The sequence below is a fragment of the Papilio xuthus genome, unplaced genomic scaffold (genome assembly GCF_000836235.2).
Source record: "Papilio xuthus unplaced genomic scaffold, Pxut_1.1 DF827756.1, whole genome shotgun sequence".
NCBI classification, from domain to species: Eukaryota; Metazoa; Arthropoda; class Insecta; order Lepidoptera; family Papilionidae; genus Papilio; species Papilio xuthus.
In genome coordinates, this window is record NW_013530893.1 from 348,191 (window position 1) to 360,377 (window position 12,187).

At 33.5% G+C, this 12,187-nt stretch overlaps 1 protein-coding gene across 1 annotated transcript in view; it reads left to right on the forward strand.

Annotated features, from left to right (window-relative positions):
• snu (ABC-type transporter snustorr) overlaps positions 1-12,187 on the forward strand; it is a 65,425-nt gene that overhangs the window by 400 nt on the left and 52,838 nt on the right. The window contains exon 2 of the mRNA XM_013310117.1: positions 10,744-10,810. Within this exon, the coding sequence (XP_013165571.1) occupies positions 10,749-10,810 (62 nt within the window). The 5' untranslated portion in view covers positions 10,744-10,748. The remainder of the gene's footprint in view (positions 1-10,743; positions 10,811-12,187) is intronic.

Consider the following 12,187-nt stretch of genomic DNA (forward strand, 5'->3'; position numbering starts at 1 on the left):
TACGGTGTTAACGTACCCAAAGCAGGCATAAGAAATTAAGGTTGTAAGGAGAAAGTAAGGCAGGTGTATGAATGGGGACTGCGCCAACACTGCGCCTGTAAAGATGATGTTTTTTAGGTTCTTTATAGCTTGCACTGTTATGTCAAAACCGGATATTCTTACGGGGAACGTACCAGTTTCTACATAGATATAAAATATGTTAGGAATGTAAGCGTGTATTCTTAACTAGCTCTCGGCCGTGGTACCGTTCGCGCGTTATTAAAAACAATCTCACTTAGTAGCTATGTTCTTTTTGATTATGTTCTATATCTATGCCAAATTACAACGAGATTCATGCAGCTGTTCTGGAGATACATTCTAACATCCATCCATCCATTGTAACAATCACGTTTACAATATTAATTACTCCGCTGGCGCATCGACCCAAAGTGGGTCTTACAATATTAGTAAGAACTTATTCTTGAGCTAATAATACTTAAATGTATATTAAAACAAAGAACCCGTAAGACATTAAAATGTCACGTTTATTTTTATAAATAATAAACTGGATATTTGTGAATAAAATTTTTACTGAACTGTGGCTTTACTCGTTATCATTCACATGTTTGTCTATGGTTGGAAAATTACAAAATACTATATTAATAGTAATTATTACTATTTATCTATAGTGAATCAAGGAAACTTGTCTGTCTGAACACGCGGGATGTTATCTCCGTGTTACGTGCAGAGAGTGTGTTGCATAATTTATCGATAATTTAAGGTTATTTATTTGGAAAAAAATTTGGTTGTCCTGGAGTAATATTCATGTACTTTTAACAATCCAAGTGTAATATCTATAAAAAATATCTCGTAAACAACATTTATTAATTAAAAACCAATTTTTGTTTATGTCTCCGCAAAGCTGCGTTTGTTCAGGAACGGGCGAATCTATTTTGACGGACTTCGACGGGAAGGTTGCTGATGCACGCGGGCATGTTATAGCCTTCTTTTTTTTTGTGTTGACGAAGTCACGGGCGATACAATGGCCAGTTATAAATAAATTTAATTATATTATTTTTCTAAATTGTAATCAAAAAACCGTGTTATTATAAAACTTGAATTATAATATTTAAACGAATTCTATATTATTTCTAGAAAACATGTTTTTAAACAATTGGCAATTATTATTTTTTTGGTTGGACTTTCGATATTTCTGGTGTATGACGCATTCATGACGAAACGAAATAATTAGACAAGAAAATGTTGTTTGCTAATTATTTATAATGCGAATGTTAATATAATGACTGCAGTTTTTTAATGAACTTCTGTCGCAATTAAAAGAACGTTGAAATAATCATATTAATTAATTGATTTAACTTAAAATCCGAGTCACCTGTACTTATTCGTATAAGAGCGTCGGTGGCTCAGCAGTCAAGCACTTGACTTGCAATCTGCAGGTCCTGGGTTTGAATCCCGCCATGTACCAATGTGTTTTTCCATTTCCGATTTACATATCTACATTTATCCGACGTTCTTAAGGTGAAGGAAAACATCGTGATGCAACCTGCACATATTTAAGAAGAAATTCAAAGATATGTGTGAAGTCAACCAACCCGCACTTGGCCAGCGTGGTTGATTATAGCCTAATCACCCGTGACTTAGTGTAGGCTCCGAGCCCCTCGGTGGGGACTTATAGTGAGCTGATGATGATGTGTACTTATTCCCGTAGGGTGGGTGCGCTAGTTTTCGTCCTTCCCAATCGTGACTGTGTCACATTTTAAGCAGACCATCCATCTCTTTCTAGGCATACCCTTAAATTAAATTCATACGCGCAGTTGTTATGTACCTAACCGGTCCTTGCCATACCAGTTCGGTGGAATCCCCGCCATTTACCAGTGTTATTCGATTTTTGAATTTAATTTCTACATCGTAATGAAACTTGTAGTAGAAATTCAAAGATATGTGTGAAGTCAACTTGCAGTGAGCCAGCATTGCCTATGGTCTAGTCACCCTTAACTTTAGGCAGATTACAGCTTCTCATGTATGAGCTGATGATGTTCTTGTACAGTTCGTGTTCACCCTATTACCTTGTTTACATATTACTTTCTCCATTCTGTTTCGTAATATTAGTACGTAAGTAAAAGATGAAAGTTGATAAATCAGACTACATGTAATGGAGTAGTTGTTCTCTATTTCACTGACCACAGAGTCAGTTAACCCTCATTCACACGGGCGTTTTTTTAACCGCCACGTAAATGCATCGGCGTTGGAGATTCAAGCGACGATCGCATCAAAATCAATTTTGTGCGGTACGCTCAGTGCTAGAAAATGCAACTGCTCGCGCTAAAAAAGCATCGCGTTGCGCGCTGTTGTATGATATTTCAACGCGCGATTAAAAAACGCCCGTACGAATAAGTGCTTTGCGTGCGGTTCTACTAAATCTACTTTAATCCTTAAGGAGTAATTAAACTATTCATTATTTTTACTGTAATATTCTGGATTCACTAGACCACCACTGGACTGAACATTACAGTTTAAAGACACTGCTTAGCTTCTAAACTCACGCTTTCCACTGACGAAATACGTGTACATAAACATATGATCATCTCTCTCATTCTCTTTGATAAAACAGAGATATCTATATGTTTCTGTTGTGTGGTGGAAATTTAGAATATAACCCACGGTCGATTGAATACAGAAAAGGAACAACCGGTCAAGCAAACAGCAAAAACGCACGCGCGTTGCGCCGCCAACTTTCTGTTGTAGTCACGTGCGTAACGTAACGGACCTGTGGAACCATCTTTATTTTTAAAATTTTCCCGCCACTTTTTTTTGCAATTTGATTACAAAAATTTTGAAATACAGCAAAATGATTTAATTTATAATACTTAAAAGTAGTTGATTTATTTTGTAAAATTATTAATTTAAATAATTAAATATTATGACATTTTGTTGTGGCAGAATGTTCTAAACATTTGCCTTGTGGCTAAAGGCAATTAAAATGTACAAACAACCATAAACTTTTTAATTATAAAAATTATACGGTTTTAAATGCGACAAATAGTTTTATTTTTGTTGTATAAAATTTTTTAAATGTTAAAAATTTCAATCACCATGCCAATACTTTAAGATTTAATACAACGAATAATAGGTTTACATCTAGGCGTTAAACATGACCTTACTAAAAAGAGGGGGGCGGGGGACATACGCAAGGTAACAACTAAAAATCACACTGAATTTGAATATAGAGTTATAAAGTTTTTTAACAGTAATCTGCGTCATTATTACTGGCAAATAATTCTAGTGACCTTAGACACAATGTCGAGTGTCCATTAAAGACAATGCAAATAATCACGCATCTTACCGCGAGTTTTCACTGACATAAACATCAAAAATTTTAACTCAAACACTAGTGATGACATATAACCGTCTCTTTCATTCAATTTGAGAAAATTGAGATACCGATATTAATATAAGTTTTCATGTACATACGTGTGTCCAGTGTAAATAAGTACATTGTGACCTCAGGCCAAGTGGCAAACATCGCAATCGCGACCAAACAACTCTAACTTGACTATATTAAGTAGAAGGCTGTGTTACACAACCCACTATGTATAAGTGCTTTTTTTTATAAAACTGACCAAATAATCGAGTCTAATGTATAGTCAACGCCATCTATTATCTATGATATGTATACACTTCAACTTGACATAACGAAAGATCTTGAACATTATTAACATATTATGGTTTACATTATTCCAGTGCAGTAAGACAGTATCGCTATACTGGAATGGATGTGGCCATTAGCGCCAGTAAGAGTTTTCATTATGGAAGTATGACAGCACCATAGTTACTATCAGCTCTAAAATGGCCAAAAACAAATACGCACAAAATATAACATCTTTTAGCCAGTCCATTTAAGGTATAAACATTGGTGTCTGCTGTCTATATATCATCAGCTCACTATACGTCCCCACCGAGGGGCTCGGAGCCTACCCTAAGTTAAGGGTGACTAGGCCATAGTGAACCACGCTGGCCAAGTGCGGGTTGGTTGACTTCACACATATCTTTGAATTGATTCGCGGATATGTGCAGGTTGCATCACGATGTTTTCCTTCACCGTAAGAACGTCGGACAAATGTACATACGTTATAATCGAAAAACACGTTGGTACATGGCGGGATTCGAACCCAGGACCTACAGATTGAAAGTCAAGTGCTTAAACCCCTGAGCCACCGACGCTCTTAAACGACGATAAAAATGTTAATGAAAAATACCGCGGATAAGGAAAAATAGTTTGAAGATATATTTAGACTGTTAATATTCTAAAAATCCTTAGTAAATGTAAGTTTATTTAACTTGCATATCACCTTGATGTTTTAATTCGAAAATTAAGGTTGCGCTACGAATTTTATAGATTTATTTTATCTGTGACGTATGTACAGAATAAAATATTATTTTGATTAAAAAAAATGTTTATAAAAACACGTAACAATACGTCGTATTTTAAAAGAAAAACAATGAGATAATTTGTATCTTTTGTAAAAAATAGAACAAATAATTTATTTTTAATGCTAATTAGGAAATCCAATTTTGGTACAAAATTAACGTATGCACATTTGAGCAATGTAAAATCACGTTAATGTTCAAACATCAGTACCAAAAAGAAGATAATTTACTAAATGTTTCATACTTACAAACCTACATTATTAACCCTGTGTGGTCTATATACAAAAAAAAAATTTGCTATTTTTGGAATATATGTACATACTTGTTATCGCCCGCGACTCCCTCCGCGCTGAAAAATAACATCATTAGCGTTCGAACGAAGCGATTCGAAGCATCGTTCCTTGTGCGTACCGCAAAGGATTGGAACAAGTTGCCAGCCTCTGTTTTTCCGTCCAAATATGATATTGGGACCTTCAAATGTAGAGTGAACAGGCACTTACTAAGCTAGCACGTACCATCTTTCGACCAAATCTCCACTTCACCAGGTGGGATCGTAGTCAAGCGCTAGCTTATAAAACGTAAAAAAAAGCCTATTTGTTTTTCCAGGCTATGCTGTACAATGCCAAATTTCATCAAGATTTATTAAGCCGTTCTATTGATATTTTCCAAGACAAATCCATTCATCTATCCATCCAATCATTCACATTATGCCATGTTACATATTTTACACCTATGCCAAATTTCATATAGATCCATGCTGCTGTTCTGGAGATACCTCCAAACAAATGACTTTCCGGATGAGAGGATGCATGGAAAGGGAAAATATTTTCTTTCTGTGCATCCTCTCCTCCGTCGATTAAAGGTAGGCAACGCATATGCAATTGCGTATGTCTATGGGCAACGGTCACTTCGCTATTTCAGTGATTTCAGTTGGCCGCTCGCTCGTTTGCCACCTTAATATATAAAAAAATATTCATCCAAACATCCAAACATTCGCATTTATTATATTAGTAAGATATTCTATCTCTACCATAGATGGGAGTAAAGCTATAAGAAGAAAATTATACAAGAAACATCAAAGACATGTAGTTAATTTATTATATATTTCTTGTGTGTGGAAGTCAGTGGTAATATCGTTCCACATCTCAGCTTGTCCGGGGGTTATGTAAGCTACGTCATACACCTTTCACTTGACGTGCCTTTTTAGTTCACTAGTGTTTTTAACAGTGCAACAAACTTATCTGGGCTGCTGAGAGAGGCGCTACTGTCGCGATTCGATCTGTCAAAAAATAAATAAAACCTCTATGAATATAGAAAATAGCATAAAAGAAAAAATCATGATATGACAGGTGCAGTACGAAAAGGACTTTGTGACACTTTTGAAGTTGACAGGAGGGCGCTAGGAAACTATCATAATTTTGTTTTACATATGTTCACCGTGCATTGGGTTAGATATCCTTGTCAGATACAGTACCACAAAGTGCTTGTGACTCTTTTTTGATATTGAAAGGGGGGCGCTAGTGAGTTATAATAATTTAGTTTCGCAATTATCCACCGGAACAGATAACGTCAGTCTATGTCTGCAAAACTGTAATGCAGGAAAATGCTAAGTACATTGCGAAGGAAGAGATAACAAAAGATATCATCAACATAAGAAAACAATTTAACGGAATATGCTTGTTTAAAATGAATTCAAAGTTATAATTTCAAGCGAACGAACTTGAGAGCAGCAAATAGAATACGAACGTAATGCTTATTCATAGAGAAAAAAGATAAACTTCCTACATTTTAGCATTTCTTACTGTAATTTTCCACTGTGCATCAGTTTTTTTTTCGAGAAGAAAACTTTTTTAACGATTTTGGTTAATGGAAAGAGACGATTATCATTCATTACTTGGGTCATAAAGTTTTTTCCGTGATCCGAATAGTTCCTGATGATTAAAATAATTTCAAGTAATAAATTAACCTATAGGTCAAAAGATACGTTCGGAAATTTACGTTGAGTCGTGTTTGTCATGAAATAACGGAAATACGATCTGGGTTTTTTAATTTACTTTTATTTGGCATTTGTACTGTCAATACCCAAGTATAGAAACATTATGTCTCTGTTTTTTTAAAGAGAATGAGTGGGATGGCAATATCTTTTTATACTAGTATTTTAGCAATGACAACCCAGTTAGTTATCGCCTTGGATCTAATTTGGATGTCAATAATAGCGTTTCCGAATATACTTATATCCTTTTCTATCTTTGATACTATTTATGAGTAATTTTAGTCGAAGGTCGATTAGTTTAGCGAATACTAAGCAAAGGCTAAATAAGGAGAAACCGAATACGTAAATTATGTTCATAAAATTATTAATGTTTCAAGGAAAAAGTACAAAGTCAAAAAACAACGATTCATACAAAGTAAAGATTTCAAATTCCTTTAAATAACAGTAAAGAGATTATCGAATTGTATTTTTCATTCATCATAAAAGATTAATTCAGTGTATATTTAGCGCTTCTGTCATTATTCTGTTTTTAAGTTCGTCGACCGACATTGACTTTTCCAGGCGGAATAAATCTCCTGGAATAAAGCAATTTAGTAACATCGAGAAGTTCAAGACCTTTTAAGTAGCTATAATTAAATCTTTAAACTGTATTCCTCTCTGCTTCCGATTCTTTCCGAGAATTTTGTTCCGGGGCGTCGCTGATTTTTAATCTTTATTCCGGGGAGTCGCTGATTTTTAATCTTTGTTTCGGTGGAGTCGCGTCACTAATCTTTAATCTGTGACTGCTTCTTCATTGGTTTTTCCCGCTAAATTTATATGAGTATTTTCCGAATAGCCAACCTCACGGTGTAAAACTGGTTGATATCGAAACGAAGGTGATCTACGCAATTCATCTACATGTTTGTGGCCCATTTTAAAAGTAACCTAGTGAGAAATTTTCAACGGCTTGTATTATATTGTATTTGACATTAGTCAAGGTTAAATAGGCTTGGTATGCATATTTTATGGAAGGAGAAGGTAAAATTAATAGAGAGAACTTTCAATGGCAATTAATACTTTTCATGAGTCATAATACGACTTATCTTACTAATATTATAAATGCGAATATTTCGATGGATGAATAGATGTTTGTTCGAAGGTATCTCCAGAACGGCTGAAAGGATCTTGATGAAATGGCACAGATATACATCATAGTCTGGAAGAACACATAGGCTACTATTTTTTTTTAATCCGCGGCCGACAGCTCGTCACCATTAAATTTTATACAACTGATACAAGAAATATTTATCCAGATGTTTACACATAACCTGTGTCTTGCAATTATTATGTAAAGTTGCCAGTTAAGCACATCCGCACACAGTTAGGCAACACCAGAGCTTGGGTTACACAACCAGTTATCGGCCAGTGCAAATGTGAGGGAATTCTTTACCATAATTATACGTATTCACAGATTAAAAAATGTAGATTATAAAGTTTGTTAATATTGTAAAGTTTGTAAATTTAAGCGTCAATAGCCTGATGGTTAAGAGTACGGATTTCCGATCACGAGGTCGGGGGTTCGAATCCCGCCATTCGACTATTGTCGTAAACCATATCCTAGCACAAGCCCAGAGCTCAGTTGGAATGGTAAAAAGAAATATAAGTAAATTTCCAAAAAAAATCTGCTAATAAATAAAAAAAACAAAAAGTTTGTAATTATTTGTAGGGCTTCAAAACTTTTCCCATTAACTTGCTTTACTTTAAAAACATTTTTAAACTGTGCATTCAAGACAATTCGTTTAAATAAGGGTTTTTTTTTTAAAATTGTCTATTGTATTCCCATACGTTTGTCTCACTCTGAAGCGACTGCCGAGCATGTTCGTACGATTCCGGATTGTGTGTAAATGAACCCTTACAATACATTTGAGTACCGGACATTAGTTACCGGACGGTAGTAGTCGACGTGTGCGTCCAATTATAATAGTTATAGCTTACAATTTTACACTTTAACACCATGGTATAAAGTAGGTTATAGCTTACAAGGTGTCATGTTACGCAGACCGTTACTAATTTGAAGCAAAGGATACAATTTCACCATTGATATGGTTAAATTGATTACAATGAAAGTTGGTGTGAACGCGTTCTGGAGGTCGAATTAGAATCTATTGGTACAACTACAAGAAAAAAAACTTTATCTGAGTAAACTTAACGATAGCTGTTGTTTTAAACCAGAGATACGAAGTTCGGGTAGATCTTTTTGTAGTCTATTAACTGGCTTGAAATAAAGTTTAGGCTTTACAATTAGAAGAAAAAATGAAGTATAAGTATCAGCTGTAGATTTCATTGAATCATTGATGTTAAATTTCGAATTTCGAATCCCTGTTTTTTAAACAATTACTGGAAGTGACCACAACACTGTCAATTGAGCCGAGATAAGTTACTAAAGGTGCCTTTCAGTTAATGAAGAGCATTCGTCCGGTGTAAATATAAATGACGCACTAAAGTCAAGGTCGTTACCTTTGGGTGTGCTGAAGGAATTTTTATTTTTAAAATTATGCGTACGCAATTTCCTGTTAGGACGTGTTAATGTCTTAAAAATATAACTATAATTAAAACAAAAGTCCGGTTCAATATCATGGAATGTTGTTTTATTCATGTTTTGTTTAACTTGAAATAATTTCACCCATTACACTGGCAATAATCGTATAACGGATTAAACGAAAAAGAAGCATATTGCAATGAAATGCCATTTGTTGAAACGAAAACAAGATGGCCGCCAACAATCATCGCAATAATTATTTCGTCCTTTGAGTAATCGTAATTAATGTATTTTCCTGATAATTATTCATCCATTAAAAGATTGCATTGAACAATAACTATTGTATGCCTTTCATAAAAAATATAAACTTCTTTGCTCGTTTAATATAATAAATCGGTGCATAATCTTTGGTTTTCGAAAACGCCCGCCATAAGATCATTTTTCGCGCCTGTTTTAGTCGTACAGTATTGCCAACTTTTAAAAATGTATTCTTTTGGTAGTTAAAAATTTTGATTTAAATAATATAAATAATTTACAATATTGGTTATACTGTGATTCAAAGTTTTAAAACATTCATAGGATATTCAATCGTTTAAATATGTTTATAGTTGCTATTTTAAAAATGCAGTTGTATAAGAAGTGGGTTGGGACATGTACAATCAAATAAATTCTCTATAAGCGAGTAACTACGGCCTTGTAATGCATGTGGTATGCATTTAAATTGTCAATTGCTACCACTGACCAGTAAGTAGTGGACCAGTGGCTTGTTATTTTAAGAACTTTTAGTCATTGTCTGGTAGTAAACAAGACAATATATTTATCTGCCTTGAAAGTATAAGGATGTAAAACTACCATAGATGAGATTCTTTATTAAATTTCTGCTCACAGAGTATGTAACACACAGAGTATGTGACTACAACCTTATGGTTTTAGGGCAAAGATGTAACTTTCTAAAACACATGTCCTTAAATATGTGTGTCTCTGTTTAATTCATAGAGAGTGAGACAAATGACAATATATTTTTATATATGTATTTCGCCAGTAACCCACAGTAAGTATAGTTCGTTTGGTAACTCAAGATTAATCTCATGTACATTATTGCATGACAATTGGTTTCAGTTCGCGTGAGTTGAAACCGCAATCATAAAACTCTGTTTACACATTGTAACGCAATCGAGACAAAGAAGATTGGCTTTAACAAAGATGTTATGATTTTGTCTGACTGAAAAAAGAGTATCTTTCTTATAATGTAATGCTTTCCATTCTAAGCTCCTGTAGTCTAAATTGCTTGACTGATTTTAGATATTAAGGTGTCATTCCGCTTGAGTTCTTTTTTTCAAAATATCCATATAAGTTTTTGTTAGTTAAAACGCATCTAAAAAAAAATAATAAAGTTGTAATGAAAAATGAAAATAGAAAAGTTTTAACCGTCTCGTAGCAGATATTTTACAAATTATTTTCTTGCAAATTTCCATAATATTACTTTACTAAGACAATAGAAATCTACTTTGAGATCGGAAATCGTTCTAACAGGGTCAAGAGTTTATAAAGGACGCGCGTGTGGCAAATATTTATTTCTTTAAATATGTCAAATATGTCGCAAGTAACGCCATCTAGTTGTGAAATATAGACAAGCAACGACACACGGTCGAACTTTCAATGTTCTTTTAACTTAATAAATAAAAAAACATTCACATCTTTCTTATATAACCAGTGAATGGCGTTTTTCTCAATTTAAATTTAAAACAAAATCACCCGTTTTTCTTGATAGTTCATAAAATTTAACAATGTATGTTTGTTGCAGACACCATGTCGACTTCAAATAAACTGCAATCGGAGAGAGTGAAACAAATGTTCAGTTGGACAACGGGGTGAGTAAAAACTACACGCAAATCATAATACTTATGAGGATTTACATACTATTACTTTAAAATAAATTAAGTTTCTGATTGTGAATATCAGCTACATTCCTACTCTTTACATTTAACTATAAATATGAGCAAGACAATCTTTAAATTATAAAATTAAGTACATAATACACGCAGGAGATAAACTAACACACCTGACACACATAGACATAACATCTTTTGAATGATGTAATGACCGGGGCCGCTGATGCAAGACCAACTTTCGCGACCAGCTGAGAACGATAAGCAGACATAATAACCTACTTAAACACTAATACCGTATATATTGAACTCTATTTTTTGTTTAAAATTTAGTAGCTTTTTGAAAATCTTACTTGCAATATTTTTTTAATCTATAATTTGTTAATATTGGTGCCATCTATTAGTAGTATTGGAAACTATTTATGCAATATTCTATTACACTATCTGCTATCCGTCACAAGATGGCGCTGACATATATTTAGTTATGGGACAGATGAAATTAAGTTAATTTTCATTACAAATCTAGACATAATTAATTAAAAATTCTTTTCAGCTATTTGCCAATGCCTTACGAGTATAAGGATATTGGTTTTGATTGATTCTTTTTGGGAAAAGTTAAGAAAATGAATAAAGTGCGTTGATGGACTTTGTTTGTAAATAATAATAATAATATTAAGCTTGTGGCTTCCTTTAAATTTTATTATCAATACACAAGGATAGTCAAAGCAATAGATCAAAATGTAAACGTTTTTAAACTTTTTGATAATAATTACTGTCAACGGCGTGTGTAAAAATCCTTCACCTTAAAGATCAAGGCTTTTCTGGGTAGTTCTTGCAAGTCGTAATGATATAAGCCTTATTCCTCTGCTTTACACGCGCGTTATAACCTTTATAATAATTATCATGTTGTTAAAATTTATTTAAATAACTTAAAAAAAAAGGTTGGTAAGAATATAAGGGTATATTATTTTTATAAGTAAAAGATGGCATAAAAAAAATAATTCAACTTAAGTATTCAGTCAGATTTTTTCAGTTGTACTAAAATCAAATTAATGTAGTAACACAGCTTTGTTTATCCTCATATGATTATTGAATTCTAATTTCGTCTTAACTGCTATCGTAATACGATCTATAATCGCTTAACTGATAAGCAATTTCTTAACAGCTTGTGTTGCCGATTTCGCAAAGTCCTGCGGAAAAACCAAAATACCGGATGAACATTTAAAATACGACTCAATGCAATTGTAATAAAGTTTATTTTTCCTTGTAATATGTAATAGAATTTTATAGCAAGTAAGTGATAAAGGTAATTAAACTTTATAGTAACGGATTAAAGTAGTTATTCCATTGTTATTAAAA